At 40.2% G+C, this 23,340-nt stretch overlaps 1 protein-coding gene across 8 annotated transcripts in view; it reads right to left on the bottom strand.

Moving 5' to 3' along the window:
- The window catches only part of dab2ip (DAB2 interacting protein), a 153,674-nt gene that overhangs the window by 54,227 nt on the left and 76,107 nt on the right, over positions 1–23,340 (bottom strand). Inside the window, exons 1-2 of one of the 8 annotated variants that reach the window (XM_023960458.1) lie at positions 16,289–16,927; positions 15,716–15,998 (exon numbers count right to left, since the gene is read on the bottom strand). The exons of 4 other annotated variants lie outside the window; for them this stretch is intronic. In XM_023960458.1, coding sequence (XP_023816226.1) covers positions 15,716–15,906 — 191 coding nt within the window. In that variant the 5' untranslated portion in view covers positions 15,907–15,998; positions 16,289–16,927. Of the gene's footprint in view, positions 1–7,728; positions 7,923–15,715; positions 15,999–16,288; positions 16,928–23,340 lie in introns of those variants that run through there. 3 more of the 8 variants (XM_023960460.1, XM_023960461.1, XM_023960459.1) reach the window with 3 other exon arrangements.

A 23,340-nucleotide genomic window follows, 5' to 3' on the forward strand; every position in this document is an offset into this window, starting at 1 on the left:
AGTCCAGTTCTCATATAGAGTCAGCGCTGCATTGACAGCTCAAAACTCTCCCAGGGCATGTGTCAAATACAGGAAACGGATGGGGTTTTTACTCTGTTTGCTGAAATCCTGAACTTACTTTATTGACATAAAGCAGGAAACAATAGCAGGGAAGTTTTCTCTTTGCATTAATAAAGGCAGAAGTCACAATACTCTTGTGTACTTTTTATTGATCTTCAAGAAAAAAAAAAAAAAATCCCTCAAATAATTGCCTTCCTTTCTAAGCCTGAGGCCATTTGAATATTTATTTATTTTCCACTAATCGCTTTGCTACTAGTGTATGCAAGACGTCTGCTTTGATGAAAGTTGCCTCAAAAATGTTTCTATAGGAAAAAAGAATCTTATGATGAATAATAAACATTGTTTTTCAAATGTTGGGAAGCTGAGCAGAAGCCTTTGATCATCTAAACCTAATAATGACCTATAAGTTTATTGGTTTTATAAATGGTAAGTGCTGTATATTTATATAAGGCTTTACTACCTTCTTAGGGGGAATTGAACTGTTATATTCCGATCAAAGGTCGACTGCTCTGCCTTTGCACCATGGTCGAAAGACTAGTTGATGTGAGATAAATACTCTGCTATTTTGTGTTGATATTCTTGGATTTCCAGTCTATTTTTCCAAATACTTTTCCAGGGAAAACTCTTCTTTCTAGGATGATAAATTTAGACTGTTGCTGAAACAAACAAGAAAAACAAACGTCTGCTGCTCTAACTATATTTTTTGCATTTAATATTGTGCCTTCTCATTTATTTTTGAGTTCAGCAACACACAGATAAAAGACCTGTCAGGATAACTGAATGAAAAGCGCAGAACATGAGACAGCTTTTTTGAAGAACCGCGACATAGGCAAAGGTCGCTGCTTATAATGACTCTCATCTGTGCCCATAGCCATCCTCAGCATGGGTAAAGGTTGTGCTCAGACTTCCTCTGAGTTCAGGGTGAGTAATTACAGAAGATTAGTCCATCAGAATTCAACCATCCCATCCTGTAGCACACTTGCATTTCAGATAAAACCATAAAAATGTCTGTTTTTGTGCATAGACGCTTCCATCTGTCGCCTGTCGTCTGAACAGTTGGGGGAAGAATACAGACAGCAAAGCAGGCTTCAGTTAGACTCAGAAAAATCAGCAGTGAACGGTGTGTGTGCGTGGGGGGAGGGGGGGGGGGGTCCTGCCAGATGCTGAGAATGTGTGAGATGAGCTGAAATGTGGCTGCGGGGCCCTGGAGACCCAGTCGGAGGATTGGGTCAAGAGAAGAGAGGAGCAAACCTCGTTCATCGCAGAGGATGAGCTGGAGGTTCAGCGATAATCCGGCTTTTACAGCCTCTGTGAGTAACCCTTTGGAGCAAGATTTTGCACGCATCACATCTATGCTGATGCTCCTCATCAGAAGTCCTTCCTGCTCATTCAGCCGTCACCTCACTAAGCCCTGGCTGGCCGTGTTGTTTGTCACTGAAAAAGCAGCGAAAGTGCAGACGAGAGAACAGAAGTTTGATCAGATGTTGTCCGGTTAATCAGGGATTTCAGACCACTGCACTTCTCCAAGAAAAAATGTCCTAACCTCTAAGCATTATGGGAGTCAACAGAAGCAATGGCACCAAAATACAAGTCACAAGTCACGTGGGGTGGGGGCGGGGGTGGGGTTGACCCATATGTGTGCTGTCCGGGATCGTGAAGGCCCCACTCCAGTCATCTTTTGATTGATTTTGTGGGAGGGACCCTTGGTGTGGAGTAATCCTACCCCTACTTCCCATCATCCCTTTGTTTACACTCTCTCCTGTGAGATTACAGCCCCTCACAAGCCCAACCTAGCATTAGCGGTGCAACAAAGGTGGTGAGCAATATTGGAGCAATCCAGCTGTCTATAGCCTGATGCCAGCGAAGACGTACATCAATCTATTCGTCTGAATGTGGATGCATCAGAATGAAGCAGAGCAGGGAGCTTGTGGGCCCCCGATTCTAGCTTTTTGCATCACTTTTTTAAGCATCTTTTTGTTTTTCTGCTTCTGATTCATGTACGTGTTAAAAGCAGCAAAGACACAATCTGCATAGGAGTGGGTCTTCAAGGGGAGCAGAGGTGTGTCTGGCAGTTAAGGGATCTTCAGGGACGTCATGAAAACGGAACGTACCGTTGTTATGCAAGTGGTAAATGTATTGTGAAGTATTTGTAAGGATAATGCAAGTTGAAAGCAATTCTGTCATATGAGTGATGCTGTCGTACAATGCCTTTACACCACATTAGTTGTTAAGAAAGGACATGTACTGGATCCCGTATTTACCCCTGAGGGCAGCTGTGACTATGGGTTCAATGAAATGCCTCCACAAACGACAACAAGGACATTGAGTGTCCTTGGCTTTTTTTTTTCCTTTTTTTTACCAATTGAGCTCTAACTGTTTCACAAAAGTTTGAGGAAAAACTCCTCAGAAGTCCATATTTGGAGCTGAGAGAACAAACAGCATCAGCTGTCGTACATCTTCCATCCTGCAGCCCATGAATCGGTTTTCATACTCCTCGTATCCAAGACTTGAGAACAAAACGTGATAACTTATGGAATGGTCTTTCTGGCCCAAGGATGTTTCATAACGATCTCAAATGCAGAACCACCACAAAGTTCTCGTAAAACTCCTCCACTCTTCCAATTCAGCTGCAATGTTTTTTGGCAGTTTTTGACTTGATAAAGACCCATATTTTGTTTAGGAAAAGAGGAAAAATAATATTTCTTACCATAAAGTGATTCTCAACAAGACTTTTGCCTATTGTAAATGATTGACACATCACACAAAAGGACTACAAAAAGCTACAAAAAAGTAAAAATGTCTCACTTCTCAGACGGAATGTTTCTAATGAAAGACAAAAACACAGATTACACTGGGATGAAGGAGCAAAAAACATACCTAAGGCACCTAATCCATGCACCAAAGAGGGTTTAGGGCTAAAGCTTTGACTGGAAGATTGAGACGTATGTTGGCAGTAGGTATGTAAGTAGTAGCTCTGCACAAAACAGCCTTTCACTCAAAGAGAGGAAGGAAGCTTTTAAGGTACAGAAATTAACAAAATAAGCACACCACTCCCACGCAAAAGAAAAAAAAAGAGATGCTTGCACAGGAAAGAATAATAAATGATCAGCTACTCCAGGCCTCCTTTGCTAGAGTCTGTAGGGACGCCTGACTCAGACGTCTGGCAGGCACATTGCACCGTGGGAAAGAAAGGCTGGCTGCTAAGTGAGATCAGGTGGTTGCAGAGCAACGGCGAGGAGAGCCAAAGCAGCCGCCGAGCCAGGTTCTGGTAGCACACACGGCTCGATTACAGAGAGCACAACCTCAGGAACATCTGCTAGGAAGCTGGTCGCAGGAGCAATGGGGTTTGTCTCTGAGGTCGTGCTTTGATTATCGGAGGACAGAACAGCTGGCTGCAAATGTGACGCGGGATGAAGATGATCAAACCAGCCGTCTGTAAGACATGCTGATCACAGCTGGTGATCTGCAAATGACTGCTAAGTTTTAAACACATTGGTTGACCACATCAGACTTTGCTGGACCTGGCCAAGCCTATACTGATGAACCCCTAAATGAACCCCTAAATGACACACAGCTTATTCTGGCTTGTGCTTGTACAAAGTTTTACTCCAAAAATCAAGAATCAACAACAAACCCAGTAATGCCAGCTTTAAAAATGAGATATAATAGCATATATATATTTTGTTATTTATTTTTCTATTTCTAAATAAAAAAATAGAAATGTATTCAATTAGGTCATGGTCAATAACCTATTGTTTAAAATTTAAAAGAATTGCTTCCTAAATTTAGTAGAAGACAAATATATTTAGTAAGACTTGTAATTTGAATAATACTGATAACAGTTTGACAAAATCAGCACTAGCATGTGATTCCAGCCAAGTAGGGCTTTTTCTTTTATTTTCTTTACTGCAACTTTTATCCCCTGATGTAGCATAAAAGATACCCAACATTTTTAAACAACAAAGTGTCACCAACAGAATTATGTACAGGTTTTGTCAGAGAAATCTGGACAATTTGACCAAAATTCCATTAGATTGCAAACATTTTTTAATTGGCTCAAGATATACGTTAAGTTTTTTTTTAGAAAAACCTGGAATTACCCACACAGTTACCCACATAAGCTCAAAAATTTCTACCTCAAAAAAAAAGTTTTGGGTGAGATTTCTTTAAATCATGAGCTCAAATTAAAAGGAAGAAAACTCCAAGTTTTGTTCTGGAAAAGACTTCCACGTTGAAACCAGTTAAATTAGATATATTTATAAGTGATCTCTATATGGAAAAATCACTTCAGTCCTTTCAGTGCAAAACAGCCAAACTTATAATAGATAAGAGACTCACTTACAGTTCAGTTTAACCATATTATGTCATCCGTGTGGCTAGATTTGATTTCTTATTAGATTAGATTTTTCGAAGTAACCTTTTGCTTTCCTAGTTGGAATCTTTTCTGATATTTGATAAACAACATATTTTACTCCTAGGTTATTTGGTATACAGTATTGGACTCACCAAATCCTCACTTCACAAAGAAGCTCAGACGCAGCAGGCCTGACAGGTGTTGGATCACGCCCACTGAGGCAGTTTGAATGCCAAGTATTCACCGCCCCCTTGTTAAACAGAAGGGAAACCCCCTTTTGTGCACTAATGAAATTTTTTTTTTTAAAAGTGGACAGAAATGTGACATCATAAAAGAGCTAATTGGTAGAATATGAAAAACCAATATCTAACAGTACAGGTTTCTTCAAACAATTTGTGACTTTATTAGTATTTTGGGAGCTATAGTGCCACATGTAGCCTGCAGGCCCCCAGTCTACTGATCAGCGCTGTTGAGCAAACAAAAGACCTCAATGACAGAGAATTTATAACAAGGCCAGAGGTCGAAACACGGAATGACTCCATAAATTAGAGCTGGGGTCAAGGGTCAGATGTCACACGGATGAGCATCAGGGATGCAGCATCGATTTTAGCCTCATAGCTCATGAAAATGGAGATGAAAACCACCAGGAGCACTGATCAGGATCAATATGAGGAAGCAGTGTTTGTATCTTTGATGCAGGGAAGCCACTCTTGGCTTCTCCGTGATTAGAGCCAGCACACGAGACTGTCACTTGCTCAACCGGATATTACTGCATCTTTTGGGGGCTTTTATAAAACAACTTGTTGGAATACCTTACAGGAACCAGATTAATAATTGATCACATTTAAGTGGCCTTGTAGGAAAACAAATCCGTTCATTTCAGCTTCTCCAATCATTAATGTTGTTCATATTGATGTTTCTTTTTCTCCGTTCTACGTGATGTCCGCCAGGTTTTTAAATTCAGAATTTGAAAGAACAACGCTATCCACTTTCCATTTTATATAGAGCAAATAATAAGGATTACATTGCAGCATTTTTGACATATGAGAAACAAATGGAGTCACCTCAAGCAAAAAAATATGACAAAAATCTGATTGTTCTAAGGTGGTTTTTCTATCACGCACTTTCAAATCTGCATCCTGTTCCGGGTCAGGTGCCATCGTGCAAAGGTCACCGGTCCATCACAATGAATTGAGTTTATTGATTTTTTAAAACCTCATTCTCTTGCAGCGTTTTGAGTGAACATAACCACAGCTTTCGGGTTTTGACCAGAAGCCAGCCGCAATACTAATCTCTTTAGCTCGATGACCTCGATTTAATGGAAATCTCAGCTGAATGTTTTAGCAAATATGACCTAAACAAAATACATTTTGAAGAAATTGAATGAATGGTTTGTGTCAAATGATTGTTGCTTACTGTTCATACAATACAAACAACAGGCAAATTGAGGAAAGTTAATATTTGTGCCTCAAGAAATGGTTATTCTAAACTATTTTTTCCTCTGTAACATGGTCATAGGATTAGGGGTCAACCGACTATCGGCACCAATATTTGTTTGCTCTTCCTGTTGAGAAACGGTTTCTCATGTGGAGAAGCTCTGGAGGTAGTCCGGACGTGTCAAAAGTACTTAAAGATAAAAAAACTCCTGATATTGTAATAAACATGTCAGTCTTCTGCTTGTCAAAAAATTACGGGTTGCACTTTTAACGCATTAATAACACATTAACACAAAAGTTATTACCCTGATTAAGTACCACTCCAATCATCGTTTGATCTACTAAAAAGCGTTCCCCATGGACTTTTCTTTTTTTTAAGTTGTGGGTGGGACAGTTCGCATGGAGTAAGCCTTTCCCCATTTCCCATCATTCCATTGTTTACACTCTCTCCCGCAATTACAGCCCCTCAAAACCCCGACCTAACATTACCTGTGCAATGAAAAAGGCAAGCAATATCAAATACTGTAGTAATTTTGACATTTCACCTACAAGCTTTTCCCAGTGGCTTTTTTTCATCTGCTCCTGATTCACAGCGGTTTGAATAAAGAAATAATCAGAAATGCACTTTTAAGCTTAATTTTCTTTACTTTTGTTCTCCAAGAACACACTAAAAACACCAAAAAAAAAACAACCCACAGTTTTCATAGTAGTCGGTCTATAAATGTGCTTTAAAAAGGAATGTTTGTCTTCCCCGTACTGAGAGACAAATTCTAGTTTTTGATGCCAATATTTTTCACTTTAACAGCAAATGAATATTTGCCCCAGATATTGGGTATCGGTATCATATCAATTAATATCTACCAACAACAGCATGAAATAAAAAAAGTAATAAAGTGTTGTGGGATAGCCCACAATATTAGAATGAAGACCAAAGCAGTATTTGTCAATAAGCCAAGAAAACTGTTTGAAGTTCACACATCCACCCCGACATTTTCCTCGCTATTGTCTCCGATAACCATCATCAATTTATCATCTAACGCCATTAACTGTGGAAATAATAGTCTTAGAGTCAAAGAGCAATAGAATTTACAGAAGTAAAACCAACGAATCAGTCTGGACCAATAAGCCATGGAAGCCTGTGTAGGTCATGGAGATGGAGCTCTTCTTTATTTACCACGGTTCAAAAATCCGTCTGTCTTTTAATTAGATCCAAGCACAGGAAGCCCGGCTGTTTTCTAAAAACAACACGAAAGGGGTGGCGAAGAAGAGGAAGTGACCATTTTTTTCCCTTTTTTGACCTGAATATTCAAACACCCCTGTGGCACTGGACAAAGAAAGAGGCGAGCACTCAAGTTCGGAGAGAGGAAAGGAGGACAGAAGCTGGCTTCCCACGCACACATCAGGGCAAAGTTCAGCAAAAATATCAATCTTTCTTATTTATACTTTCTTTCTGCTCTCATGGCTGGATGGGGTGATGCATTTTTAGCTTATAATTGTCTCTAAACTGCAGAGCAAGCTGTCAGGACCAGGATAATATTTGCACTCTGAAGCCGAGACTTGCCTCTGGCATCGAATAGTTTTCATGTTCAAGTCTAAGCATGTCACTGTTTGTTTAGGTCATTGACAAACTTCTAAGCTTTTCTGTACTTTTGCTTCCTTAAAGAACCCTCCTGACATCAGTCTCCACACTCATAGAAGGCATTTTGAACATAAAAATGGGAAAAAATGAGAAGAGAAGCTTGTTGATGGAAGCCACAGAGCACAATCCTATGTGGGTGGATGCAAGAACAGGGTTTTCCCTAAATCCGGCAGCTGTGCTGCAACTCTCCACAGCCACAAGCACACCCATGAAGAATGTGAGAATGAAGCCGCACTTACGATCTACTGAAAATGTGGAACATGGTCCAGCAAAACCCCCTGCGAGCCCCAAAACGCACACCTCGGCTTTAGTTTGCATTCCTCCCGGCTGTTCCTCTTGAACCTTTGCCGACTATTTTGTAGTCTCTGGGAACGTGGCTGGAGCCTCTGCCCTGCGCGCTACACCAAAAACCGCTCCCTCGGGATGACTGCTGCTCCGAAACACACCCCTCTCCACATCCCATTTAAAAAGACAGCGCTGTTATTTGGGACCAGCCTGCCCATTCTCCACTGGATTTAGATGGTGGTAACATTACACTCAGATGAAGTCATGAAGCAGCAATACTGTACAAAGATTTGCTTCCAGATCTAAGTGATTACATGACCTGAAACAGATCAACCCCCCTGCAGACTCTCGTTTTCATCACAAACTTTCTGGCAGTTTTATTTAAATCCTCTGAGATGTCGTTTTAATATTTTCTTCTTTATCTATATTTAGCTCAGATTTCAGCTGTGTTGTTATGTAACAAACTCAAACAGGGTAGTGGCAGAGAAAGCAACTGAAAGAGGGATAAAAGAGGGAGAAAAAGGGTTTTCAGGCAGAATTTGTGTTTCTGTCACAATCAAATCCACCTCCCCGTCTGTTTCTGCTGCTGACACGGACTCTGACTTGGCAGCCAGGAAGTCCATCCCCTCCTGTTCCCTTTTCTCTCCCCCTGTAGCAGGAAACAATGGCTCGGCCTTCAGCTCCACGCTCTGTGGGAACCGTGCCGTTTCTTGGCTGAAGGGAAAAACTCAACGAAATAAAACATGAAGGAAAGAGAGGGGACGCACAAAAGAGAAGACAATTAGGGCGAAGACATGCACAGCCATGTGTTGTTGCGTCCTTTCAAAATAAAAAAGTAACAAACGCAACGTATACTTTGGAGTATAAGTTGTATTTTTTTGCGCAGTTTGGCGGGGGATGCAACTTATATGTGATTTAAGAAAAAAAAGGCTCATATGTTCATTATTTTCCCACTAACAACCACTAGAGGGCCCTGTAGTGTGTGTCAGTATGAAAATAACAGCAATGCAGAAGAAGGACTGTGCTGGCCTCGGCAACGCCTTCTAAATCTGTCACTTCCAATGAAAAGTCTACGTAAAAACGTGTGTATATGCGCTTTTTGACCTTCCGCCCTCAAAACTATCGCATTCACGCCTCACTACGCAAGTCTGTTTCCAGGTTATGCGTACATCCGCGTCTTAAAAGTTAAACCAGTTGAACTGTGACCAATTAGGGACTCTGATTTGGTAGTGACGTCTGGATGACATTCCTTTGTGTGACCGAAGTGCCAACTGTTTGAAAATGTATCATAGAGGAGAAAATTGGGGTTTGTGTCCGGCTGGAGTTAAATGGCACAGAGTCTTTAATATATCGGAATCAAGCTGTGACAGAAAAAGCCTGTAGCAAGGTTCATGAGATTTACACCTGTTGAGCGTTTCACATCAAGCCTCTTCCAACTCTTAGTACATGCACTGGTATCTGGTAGCAACAGTCCAGTATGAACACCGTATGCTAAAAGTGCATTGAAGAAGTGATTTGAAGTGGTATTAAGAGTTTTGTTGACTTGTTAGCATGTTCTTTATGCTCTGGTTGTCTGAATAATTGTTAATATCTTGCTCTGATATACTAGACACGTATTCAATACCTTCTATGTTTCATGAACCTGAACTCGATTAGAATAGTGCGCATACGTCAGTCTATTATTGTTCTCTATTGCATTTTTAGGATTTGCCTTTCAAGATGAAATGTTTTTTTTCCCCTCTTGTTTTGTTAAATACATTTCCTCCGACTTACACGTGATTTTGTCTTAAACTCAGGAGCAATTTATAGTCTGTAAAATACGGTAATCTGAAAAAAAATAATCCGATGGGCTAACTAAGGTGGGACATTTGAGTGAAACCATGTCAAATTGACGTGGAGGAACTCTGTGTGAACTGGTATCAACTGACTTCCCCAACAATGCCTCTCATTGTGAAGTGGGCAGCAGAAGCGCCTTATAAGTGCACAGCTTTTCCAGTTCCCATACAATTTGGGCCTCATTTGGGAGGCGAAACTAGTTAAGGTTCAACATAGTCCTTGCCCTGAAAGCCGTGGATTGAGGCTGCCTTCTGTAATCTAGAGTAAACAGACTTGTACGTTACACTGTAGTGAAAAAAGGCTGGTTAAAGGTTAACAACAAAGCCAAGGCAAAACTTTGAGACTAAACAGAGAGCGGGGGGGGGGGGATTTCCTCATTCCTCTGGTCTGCGCTGTGATCATATCAGCCCTCACAGATTTGTTTAGAGTGGGGTACTCCTAAACAAGAAAAAAAATAAGATGGAGGCGAGCTTTTGTAGCTTTCAAAGGGTTTTTTGAATTTGCAGCTGCTGCAGACGTGGAATGCTGACGTTTGGGAGACGTGGAAACCTGTACGTTTTGTGCCTGTGCGTCGATGTGCAAAGGCTAGAAACGGATTTCTGAGAAAAAAATCTGCCAACACATGCGAGGCCGGGAGCCAAACGTACAGCAGCAGAGAGCAACATGGGTGGGGTCATGAGATAAGTGAGGCTAACATTCTACCCATGAGGAATTCGCCACCGTTCCCTCGCTACAACAAAGTTGTTTACCGTGTGTCACCTGCATGTGTGACGATACAGGACAAGAGGAAAAGAAAGGATGTCGGGGGAAAGAGGCAGGATACTGTACATTCCAAGCAGGTCTTCACAAGTCTGAACAGCAGAGAGATGGGTGGACAAAGAATGACAAGTATGGGACAAGGGGGTGATGACAGCAGAGTCAACAGAGGAGAGTACAAGGACAACCAGAAGACATCATGTATCACTGCCTGTTCTGGAGTCAGCTGCTGGTTCAATACCTGTCTGTATCTTTATTGATCTCTCAAATAGTTGTCCTTCCATCCTAAGAGAGTCACTGTCAAGAAAAGCTTCTTCTAAATGAATATTTAACCAACACAGACACATGAGATTATTATGGGTTTTTAGACAAAACAAGCATTTTGGCAGGTCATTCTTCAAACTGTCCCACACGGCAATGTTAGCTAAGGCAGTGATTCTCAAGTAGTAGCAGATTGTACTACAGGAAGTCCTTTTAAAAAAAGTAAACTAGATTATTCCTTATAGTACCCCTCTCCCGAATAAATAACGGAATAATATCTAGAAGAGTAATTTCCATTTCTCCATATCCAAACCCTGAAGTGCAAATCACTCAATGGAAAAAAATAGTAATATTTTTTATAAATAATCAACATAAAAAAAAAAAAAAATCCACATACCAAAACACACTTCCAAAAAAATTAAACAAAATAAAAAAGAAACGTTTCAGAAAACCTAAGTGATTTACAGAAATCAAAATGAAATGTTCAAAAATGAAACCCAATAAGGAACCAGAAAAAAAAAGATAGTATGGGACACTGCTGAATGAGCGATGACATTACATAACAAAACTTTCTTAACATTTCTAAATGTCTTTTTTGTTAGAAAAAGCACAGGGAACTCTGGTAAACATACAGCTAGTCTTTAAATCTATAAGTTAATGTCCCACTCCAATGAAAATGACATCTTTGCTGTTTTTTTAACATGCTCTTGTGGCATTTTTCGCATGATGGATGACATTTATAAAGAAAGTTTAGCTCAACATTGCATTTCAGAGTATTTCTTTATTCTTTATTTCAATTAAGTCAGGAGCAGACAAAAAATGCGCTTTAAAAAATAACGTATTTGTCATGTCGAAAATACTCTGGGCGGGCTAGTAGCTCCCTGCTCTGCTCTAGATGACTAGATCTACGTACGTCTTCGTTTTTCTCGTCTGAGCTGGCACAAAACTGTTCGTCTGGGTAGCTTCATTATGCTCGTCTCTTTTGTTGCACCGATAATGTTAGGTTGGAGGTGTGACAGTCTGTAAATTGGAGGAGAGTGTAAACAGAGAGCTCTCAGCAATGGGAAGGAAAACAATGGGGTGGGGTTGCTTAGTACCAACAGCCACTCAGAGGCAAATTTTTGATAACTTACTGCCGCTCTTTAGAAACTATGTCCTTAACAACGGGTTTTGGCTAAAAATTGCTAAATTATAATTACAGGACTACTGGGAACACTTTGAAAATAGATCGAAAGATGATCGGAGTGGGACTTTAAAAACCAACAGCAGTACATGCTAAAAGACAAACTGGTTCCTCAAGTCTTTAACTGGTTTGTCGTTTCACATGAACCTGATATTTTAAGACACAATATTTACTGAAAACTCATTAACTCGCCAAAAAAGTTTCAAGTTGGACTTTTTGGATGTTTCTTACGTTTCTTAGAATCCTTAAGTGCCCGTTTTTATCAACGTTAGTATTCAACAAGCATCATGTAAAAACCTTTGCCATTTTATCAGGCAACTCAGGGAGAAGGCAGCCATTAGTTAAGGCCCCTCGTCCTGCCAACCACACTTAAAAACCAAACACTGCAGAGTAATGATTCATTTCTGAGCTCAGCAAGTTTCTTATCTTGTTGGTGAAACACTAAGTTGAGGTCGCGCATACTGAAGACTAAGCACTACCTTAAACAGATGGGCCCTGGATATTTATATGGATGTTTTTAGAGGATATTTTGTCAGATGCGAGTGTTTCCAGATAAAGAGGGGCGACAATGGACCTCACTGAAGCTGTTTTTTCTTCTTCTGTAAAGACAATGGAAATCTGTGCTACTCAGGAGTGAAACATACGTCCCCTGAGATGGTGTTAACAGCACCACGGCTCTTTTGTGGCTCCAACAATCTAGAATTAATGATAGTATTTTCCTTAATATGAAGCGCAGCGGGCTATAAGGGCACACTGTCAATGAATGGTCTATTTACAAAATTCCGTCATGTATAAGGCGCAAGACAAAAGAGTCAGAGAAACTCATACTTTATTCACAGTAGCTCTGAGACTTGTTTCTAACATGTAAAAAAGCGACTGATACCGCTAAAACAAACCTTGCTTTGGCTAAAATAACTCCCAACCTCGTTGATGAAAAAAAACAAAAAATGCTCTGACACCGCTACACACAGCCAAACATTTTAACAGAGTGCCGTGTGTCTTTTATAATCGCTTCACATCAGTGAGCACAACCAAAATGAATCTGTATGTAAGGCGCTCAGAATTATAAAGTACTACCGTTTAAAAACTAAAAAACTAAATACACTTTAGGTGCACCCAATAGAGTGAAAAATACAGTAAAGAAAAAGAAAAGTGATCTTAATGAGCCATGTGACGCTTGTGGAACAAGTGTATCATTATTTTGAGTGAAGGAGGCTCTAAGGGCATGGGGCAATCAGATATTGAATTCTATGACTTTATGTTCTTTATGATTCATATTTATTGTGAACAGTGAACACTGATCTTTTTTTCATCAAACATCTTCCTAAACAAGAACTTTTTAATCCTGGCTCCAATTTCACTAAAAAAACTTTTAAAACAGACCAAATTAAATCCTCTTCTGTGGTTGTGAACTCTCTTTGACCAGAAATGCAGCACTTAGCAGCGGGATCACTTTTAAACAGATAGAATTAGGATTCACCCTAACTCTTCCTCTTAATAGGATTTTCAGACAAACCCTCTTTGTCTAATTTGCTGAAGATTTCATTTGTATCAGTAGTTGCTGGTTCTGTGTAATAGGCCTACGGATCTTTGCTCGTTAGAATTCAAAGGCAGTTCTGATGGGATCAGAACCTGTTTGGTGTCTGAAGTGATGCACGGAGGCAGAAACACAGACTTAAATGTCGATACTTCTGGTTAAAAAGATGAGGGAAAAGCACAGAATTACAGAAAGATGTGAGCTATCTGTCCCTGTTGTTCTTATTGACTCTGCACTGCAGTCTTCAGGGCATTAGAGAGCAAATGAATGATTCAATTATTGACACTGCACAACACTGCCCCACTGTAGCCATATGTTCCTGTTTCATCCCTTCCCACACACAGGGTTGAGGGATCAAGAATAATGCTGACGAACGCTCTCCGCAGAGCCAAACTTCCACCGTTTTTTCGAAAACAAGACATTTCGTGTGGAGGCCTGACGTTCCGTCTCCCGTTCATGCTCCAAATCCTTTTCAGGTTAATCACTTGGACTCCAACGAGCCTAAATGCCACTCTCATGTCGGGGTCTGACGGATAAATCCCGCACACGTGAGCCAAACTGCTGGCTTCTAATGAAGCCTTAAAAATGTGCTGCATCATGTGGGAGACATCCGTGCGCTCACAATTAAATATTGTTGTTTAAGTGCTTAGCCCTGGCAGCAGCCCCCGTGCATACCCCCTCCCCCTCCCACCCTTTATGGGCACGTGTCTGGTCAAATGCTCTGCTCCACTTCATCCACTTCCAGTAAATCAATGAAATGACAGAGATGATCCACACTGATGTTAAGTCTCTCAGAAAATAAAATAAAAATCTCCCAAAAATCAACAATTCTCCAAGTTGAAGCCTATTTTTCAGGAATTCCTCATTTCTTGTAATCTTGGCTGCTTTTTTCCTTTTTTTACCCCCATAAACGAATGTGTTTGTTAAGCCACTTAGCACAGATTTATAAACCATTCATATGTGAAAAGAATTAGAAATAATCCAGTTTACTAAGTCAGCCCCATGTTTGTGTTTTTTTTCTCTTTGCAGATTTAAATTATTTGCTCTTTTAACCACCATTATTTCCTCAAAAATGTGAATTATTACCAAAAAGATGTATTCCTACTTTTGTTATTCGTCATAGATGCAACTAAAGAAATGTAAATATGACTTTGTAACTGCATTGTTAGGTTTATCCTTTCAGAAAAGTGGCTTGTTATGCTTTTATTATCTAAAGGTAAGTTATACTGGTGCAACGAAACCAAAACGAAACGAAATTTCTTTTTAAAATCAGATGAATTAAAGGCCAGCATTCAAAAGAGAGGCCCACCAAACTTTAAAAGTGCTGAATTCTGTTTCAAAATCAGAAAAAAAGTAGCTGGAAGTGAAACTGCACCACACTGTAATGCACTAATACAGCTTAAATTAACATCAAATGTGTTTTATTTCATTGAAAATGAGAATCTGAATAGACAGCCAATGTACAAAAGAGCTCTAGTCTCCTAGAACGTTGGAGCATAAACAATTGCTGACTGTCGTTTCAGTCATCTTATTTTTCTCTCCTCCACAGCTCCTCTTCATCCTCCTCATCGCTTTTTCCTGCAGCCTTAATCCTGTTCAGTCCGTCTTATCTAACACAGACGCTCAGATCAGGCATCCACGCTCCCAACAGAAGCAAACCTCTGGATGCAAACGTGTGAACACACATTAGTACAAGCGGAAACGTTTGTTCACACATGCAAGCACAGTCACTGCTTTTGAATGGAGGAAAAATATCCTCATATTGTTGCACAAAACCACAGAGTATGCATATTCACGCATTTAAATTCAGTTTTGTCTCAACAGAAAGGCCACCAGGCGGGCTTTGGTACTGGATTCTGCAGGGGAATGACCAAAACCAAACATTTTTGGTTAATTTTAGACACTTGAAAAAGCAAATCTTGATTCAAAAACGTTTTCCCTGAGGGTGCAAAAAGAAAGTTTCTATGAAAATTTTTTATATTTTCTTAATCAATAATTTTATACATGCTAAAATTGAGGCACAAAATGACATTTCCACTAAATTTAACAAGAATTATTTTACAATTAGAGGTGACTTTTACTTGACACAATAAAATACCTGCAAATTCACCACAAATCTTTCTAGAACTTCTTGTTTTGCACAAAATTATGCATCTTTGCATTTGTTTCCAGTCTGCAATCCTTGTCAAAGTCTGTTTTTAGAAGCGTATATGTCTTTCAGTTTGCTGCAGCTGTGTGGACGGTGTAATAACTGGAGCATGGATGTTTGTGAGACATCAAATCCTAATCAGCAGCTATGTTTTAATCATTCACCCATGAAATGCAAATCACTCAGTGATGGTCGGTGTGATAATTTGGAGCGACTTACTCCCAGATAAATAAACGTGCAGACTGAGACTCCCAGAGGGGTTTTTGCGGATGGCGGCCCCTGCGAGGACGGCGGCGTGGTTCCCACAGTGACACAGGCTCTCTTTGAACCGCTAATAGTCTCCAACATCCATCCAGAATGGAAGCGTTGGCCAAAAACCGGCAGCTGACCTCGCAGTGTGGCCCAGTCATCTGATTTGTGTTAGCTGGCTGGTTTCAGTCACACAGGCCGGTTTCATGGGATGCAGCTACAAGCAGGATTAACACTCGGTCGGCTGGACGGACTATCAAACCAAACAAAAAGAAAAACTTGTTTGGAGGATAATTATGAGGTTCTATTCTGAATGCATGCAGGTTGCAGCTGAGAAAACTGTTCAGGGGGGCAACCTCCCTTGCATTGCCACTGAGAGACAAGCAAACAGAGCAGCACAGCTGGAGTATGAAGAGGCAAAGGAGTGTAAACAGTCTGATGGAGCCGGTTTCTCGCATCACGGCAACACAGTGAAATCTTTATCTCACAAGCTACACAAAAGATGGCAAGACAGTACATGTGGAGGAGCAGGAAAGCACTCACCAAGCATTGTGAAAATCTCGCAGAGCAATCACAAGGAGAGGAAAATACCGAGAAGGAGAAGAAGAGGAGGAGGAGAGGAGGCGGGAAAGGCAGAGACGGATCAGGGCAAAGGCGATTTCAGAGCTCCATTTTCCCCCCGCCGTACATGTAGATCACTGCTCGCCTCCTCTTACTCCTCACGCGCGCCGCTCTTCCTCCTTCTCTGCCCAACTGCGTCTCCCTCTCCTCCTGCTGCTGCTTTAAGGCGAGGGGTGGAGAAACGGCACCACAATGCTTCCCCCCCCAACCCGCCCTTCCTCACCAGGGCATGCCCTACTTCCCATGGCGTCTCCGAATTGGGACACACACCCTTTTTTCCTCCTCTGTTTACTCCCCTCACTCCTCATTAATTGAAGTCAAAGGCAGGGAGCTCTGCTCCCCGTGTCTCCTTGGGTTCCTCCCCCTCAAAACAAACTCCTTTTAAAATGCTTTTCTTTCTGTGTCAGTGATTGACTGGATCCTCCATCCCTTTCTGCTTCCACAGGGAGGAGCTTGCAGGAGTTGTGGAGGGAGCATGGGCAGCCTAGCCTGGCCCTGCCCCCTCCCTGGGTGGTTCCAGAGGGAGCGTGTGTGGTCTTTGTCCTGTCAACTTTGCTGCGAGGAGTGCCGTTTTTATTGCTAGCTGCTGCGAGATGGTCTGCAAGCACGGATCAAGAGTCCAACTCCGCCTCGGCTAGAAGACTCGGTGCCAGTCAGGCAGAGGCAGGAGGTGGGAGGGCTTTGACACGGTCAATTGAAGTCGGGATTGGTGGACGGGCAGGACGGAGAAGGGAGCTATTCCTGGAGCTCAGGGGGTGGCAGGGCCGCTGCATGAGGATAAGAGCTGGGAAAGGACAGACCGATAAGACGGGGCAGCCGTGGAGGGGTTGCTCAGAGGAGCCGTGGCCACTAATCTGCACTCCCTGCACGTCTGCAGTGATGTCATTGAACATGACATCACCCGCTTCCTCAGGCGCTCACGCACACCCGTGCATGTGCGGGTCACAGGTTCACACCTATCAGCAAACAATAGTTCACGTCAGACACAAGGGAGGCTTCAGAAAAGGGGAACCAGGTGGACGACACAGGAGGGTGTAATATTTGGAATGAATTTTAACTGAAAACTTCCTTTTTATTGAACATTAAAGCATCCTTATACCAGAAGCACCTAATTTCACTTCAATTTATAATTTTTCCCTGTTTGGCATCAATTTTCAAAAATAAAAACAAAACTCCAACTATTTTGGAATTTTCTGTACAAACATTTTTAATTTTTCTATATTAAAAGACCAACTCCAATTTCCTTTCGATCCACTTTCGAAGCATTCCCAGTGATCTTTTATTTAAGATTTTGCTGTTTTTATCAAAAAACCTGTATTGTTTTCTAGGACTTAGCTTCTGCAGAGCGGCAGTAGTTGTTAGAGTTGTGGGCAAGACCATCTGTTACTCGCTTACAGTCCCTCACAGCCCCAACCTAACACTACTGGTGCAACAAAAATGGCGAGCAATATTGCAGCTATCAAGCCGTACAGTTCTGAGCCAGAAGCCAGCTCAGAAACAAAGATGTACATGGATCCATTTGTCTGCAAATGGATGCGTCAGAATTAAGCGGAGGAGGAAGCTTGTGGCCCGCTTGAATAAATAAATACTCAGAAATGCAATTTTGATCTTAATTTTCTTTCCACATGTCCTCCATCCTCAGACCTCAGAAAAATGCAAGTTAATTGTTTTAAACAGGAGTTATTGCGTAAAAGAGTAAAGGTGAGGCACAAAATTCCTCAGCAAATGCTAAAAAAAAAGAATAAACTCGTTACTTCTGTAGAGTAATGACTGCAAACAGTAAATCTAATTTTCGCAGGCACACTCACTCTACATTAGCACCGGTGAACATCCAAGGAAGGGACATAGAGAGAGTGGATTCATACAAGTACTTGGGTGTTCACCTCAACAGTAAACTGGACTGGTCACACAATACAGAAGCACTGTACAAAAAAGGACAGAGCAGACTTTATCTGCTGAGGAGACTGAGGTCTTTTGGAGTGCAGGGATCACTCCTAAAGACTTTTTATGACTCTGTAGTGGCATCAGCCATCTTTTATGGATTGGTCTGCTGGTGTAGCAGCATCTCGGCTGCAGAAAGGAAGCGGCTGGAGAAGCTTGTGAAGAAGGCCAGCTCCGTTCTGGGGCTGCCTTTGGACTCAGTGCAGGAGGTGGGAGAGAGGAGGATGGTAGCTAAGCTATCATCCATGATGGAGAACGACGCCCACCCCATGTATGAGTCCGTGTCCTCTCTGTGCAGCTCCTTCAGCGTCAGACTGAGACATCCTAAGTGTCTGAAGGAGCGACACCGCAGGTCGTTTCTACCTGCTGCCGTTAGACTGTACAACCTTAACTGCTCCCAGTGAACCACGTTAACCAAAATCATCGGCTCTGTCATATTTCTTTTATCCTGTGCAATAACCGATATATGGTCATCCTGTGCAATTTTTTTTGGGAAATGTATGTGTATATTGTGTATATATGTGAGTATATTGACTCCATATTGATATAAAACTTTCTTTTATATATTGCTCTCTCTCTGCCCTGTACTGCTGCCGCAAAAAGGAAATTTCCCCATCGTGGGACGAATAAAGGAATATCTTATCTTATCTTATCTTATCTTATCTTATCTTATCTTATCTTATCTTATCTTATCTTATCTTATCTTATCTAATATATAAGATGGTAAAAGCTAAAAATATATATTAAGATATAAGACATATAAATACTGATAAACTATGGATATATTTCTTCTTCTTTTTTGTTTTGATTGCTTGAAATAAATCAATTCCAATTCCATGGCTTTTAAAAAAATAGTTCCATTTTCTTCTAAAATTCTCTAAAAGACGATTCTTTCTTAAAATTAGTCATACGTCCAGCAGAGAGCGCTATAGAGCGGTGTATTTTGGCTTAACCTTATAAAAAAGTAACAGCAACTAACAGTTCCATTGGCTAAAGCTAGCTAATATGAAAGGATTTTGATTTAGTCATACATATTTAATGAACCATCATACTTGTGGTTGCAGATGCATCATGTTTTTCTCTGTTTTTCATTACATTTTACATCCCAGCAGAGACTTTCCTTCCTGGGAGGGACAAAATAAAAAACAAACCAAGTGGGACTTTAAGGAGAGATCCTTCTTCTGGGTTTTTGGAGGAAAAGTTAGTGGTTGGAAGCAAAACCCATAAAACATTTAAAACATTTCACGTTTTTAAAAAATCTTGATCAACGCTTGGAGAAGTGAGCAAACCATCAGGCATTCATGTGACTTATTTGCTGTCTCGTGTTCCACAGTTTTCAGCCTTTATTTTGCAACTTTTTATCATTAAATCACTGGTTTTCTGCTAATTGTATACTGCATATATTAATATTTTGAAAATGTAACTTCAGAAAACAAGTGTAGTTTGAATAGAAACTGGGTCAACATGAAACCCTTACTACCTGAGATGAGAGAAAACCGTTCAATTAGAATTACTTAGACTGCTGCAAAGCTTCTTCTCTTTCACAACAGACATCTGTTTTTTTTTCCAGTTTGTAGTGAATCAAAGCTGACTTCTTCTACAGTATTTGGATGAAACGCTGATAATCACATCTTGTCAGGTGTGTGACAAAATACCTGAAACTTTGGCTGATTTTTTTCCTTTTTTTTTTTGCCTCAAGAGACTAATTGTTTTTTTTTCTTCTTCTTACCAGAAAAGCTTTCTTGATCTCTGCCTTCTTTTCAGAAATGCCCATCAGCTCTTTGTGCTGCATACATTTTACAGACTTACCCTCTATTATCCGATCAGCTTAAAAGCTAAAAAGGTACATTCTTTCTGGTTCATTTAATCTTATTAGGTAAAACTAAATCTACCCATCTTCATTCCACAAAAACCAATCACTAATACCCCCCTCCATAGAATTAACTACATGTACCTAAAAGGCCACGGCTCCTGAAGACTCCACACTAAAAATGATGTCTAATAATCTCACTCAGAACGCGTGCAATCCCCTCACCACTGATGACATATCAGAAAAGAGCAACACTAGCACTGCTTAGACTTCAGTTTTACATTAAAGCAATCCCTGAAAAATGCAGTGAATTTTATCAGTTTTTATTTTTATTTTTATTATTATTTAATTTATATACAGGGTAAAAATCTGTAACTTCATGTGTCTTTGATTTTAAAAGCACAGTGTAAAGACTCAGACAAGACAGGGCTCATAGTGAGCGCGCTCAGAACAAACACGCCCTTTTTGCTGTGAGAATGTCTCCGGCCGTGACTCATTTGGAGAAAAAGTTCTCGTCACGTCCTGCATTTCTAAATTATGAAGGTAAACATACAAAAAAAAAACTTATTTAAAATACCAGGACTTACTTTAAAACTTTACTCTAAAAAAGGATAAAATTATTATAAATTGTATTTTTTGTACTTTTATCTATACCTATAACGACTCATTCAATTTATACTTTGGAGGATGGAAGAACCAGAAATCTTTTTTTAGGCTCTGAAAAAAACAATTAAAAAAAGTAAATAAACCATGATATTTACTAACTTTATGCTCCTATTATGTTTGGCAAATCATGCAATAATGGAAACAATAAAAAGACAAGGGAACATTTCAGATACAAATGCACATTGAGTCATATATTTAGGCTTTTATTTTGATAAGGCATCACTAGCAGAGCTGAGCTGCTTATACGCCACATAAGTCAATCTGTCTGCATTGTTCCTTCACTTTAGTTGTTCAGGCTTTACAAGTTTAGGTCTGAGAACCACAAAAACTCTATTTTTAGTGAACTGCAGAGATGTAATGTGAGGCTGACAAATGTGTTCACCGTTTATTAATAGATTTACGTTACTAGAGTTTGTTTTCCAGAGTATTCAAAGACTGAAGATCTGTGGAGTCGTGTCCTACCAATGATGATATGTGCGATAGGTAAGTAGTAAACTAAAATCTTCATCCCCAAAAGCTTCTATTCTTCAAAATTTTTCAAAATAAGTACAAAAAGGAAAAAAAAATATAGTCAAATCAGGGTCACCTCTAAGAAAATAAACAAACAAAAAGGTATAAACATTTTAACACGAAAAAACATTTATATTGAGAATTTGGGTTTAAAAAAAAGTAAATTAAAAGAAATTTATAGATACTGAAAACTTGAAATGTGGCCTACATAAGTGATAAGGCTCTCCGACATATAGGTTACATCAGAGGATGGTTGACACAAGCGGCGCCGCCATAAGACGCTGTTCTGAAGCAGAAATGACGTCATCATATCCTCAACTACCCAATGTCAATCATGTTCCAGTAACGAATGGGCTCAAAGCCCCGTCCACACATAAAATTAGGGACAAAAACTAAGTCTGAATGGAGAATATAATTTGAGGACTGAAAGGACAGAGGGAGAGAAACAAAACACTAAAATGTAAAATACATAACCGGAAGCTATTACAAACATATTTTTGTTTTCATTTGGTAACATGTTATTCATGTTTCCGCATTTCTTTATATATATAAATTTTCAACAAAACTGTTTTTTATTTTTAAATATATATATATAAAAAAACAGTACAATCTGGTTTTTCATTTCCTTGAAGCTGATCCTGGTTCGACACCGGCATCCACTTTGATTTATAGATCTGAACGTAAAAACACCGACCATCATGGAACAATTAAATCCTCAGTTGTTGCAGGATTGTTCTTCAGGAAACACAGAATCTTTGCACCAAAGTTTTAAAAACTTTCTGCAGGTTTCTCGTCAAAACGAGGAGGAATCTCGCTCAGTTCAGTTGCTATGGATGCAAAATAGAGACAAGTAAACTCAGCCAGTTGCTCAATTTAGCAACCCAAGCCAGCGCTGGCTTATACGCCATAAAAAGGAAGCGAGAATAATGCCAGACATGCTCTTTGACATGCTGGATAGACAGATGGTGAAATGTAAAACCTTTACATCCTTCAGATGCTTCCACTTAAGATTTGACGTCACACCAACCCTCCTTTTAGACCCTTTTCTTCTCAAACCTCTCTGCCTCCAGAATGCCAATCTAAATATTGTAAATCCTTTTATCTTATTTCTTTACTGAGCCATATGTCCTCTGCTGCTCTGCAATCTCTCTCATCAAACACAAACATCATTTGAAGAAAGAATGGAGTTTCAAACATTTAGTTAAACCTCCACACTCTCTGAAAGGCGCTGATAATGAATAAATCAGGAACAAATATTTTGTTGCTGTAAATTTGTGGCAAAAGTTTAGATAAGTGCCTGGAGTCCCAATTTGTGACTCTGTCCAAGGTCATTGGATAGACAACATTTCTGCTCAGGGTTGATCCATGAGTTTGATCCATGAGTAGAAAAATAAACTATCATATCTTGCCTTTTTGCTTCGTCTACTGGGCATGCTCAGAAAATCTCCATGTGCTTTCAATTTGAAAGCAAGGAGAGAGTGTGTAAAGTTTGTAATCAAGCAGATTTTCTCTCCCTGAGTCCGCCAAGATGACTTTCTGTCTGCTCGAATCCGTTTATGTGAAGTGACGTGTTCAGCCGCTGCAGCACAGCTTCAGCAGACTCCACGCAGTCCTCTGGGCTGCCTCACAACGTCAACAGCAGGCGGAATCGCACCGACTGGAATGGGTTCAACTCATGGCTTTCCAAGATCGGCGCCGCAACTGTTTGTCAGGGCGTGAAATTTGTTCTTTTCACCAAAACTCAAATCAGTAGTTAAAAATTGTTCTTGTTTCGAATCTTAACTGGAAAAGAGTAAATGTAGGTTCATAGGACAACATCACATCTTTTAAACCTCTCTACCTTTTCCATCTTACACAAAGAAAACGTTTTATTTTTTTTGGCAAATTGCTCAGGGGGGTGGTTTCTCTGAGATTGAACTTTTTTTAGCTAACAGTTTAAGTTTTATTTTGTTCATTTTTAAAATATCTATTTTGTACGACGGAGTATTAGGACCACCAAAAAAAAAAAAAAAGTAAATTTACGAGATTTTATATCGTAAATTTAGGA

Source organism: Oryzias latipes, chromosome 12 (genome assembly GCF_002234675.1).
Source record: "Oryzias latipes chromosome 12, ASM223467v1".
NCBI lineage: Eukaryota > Metazoa > Chordata > Actinopteri > Beloniformes > Adrianichthyidae > Oryzias > Oryzias latipes.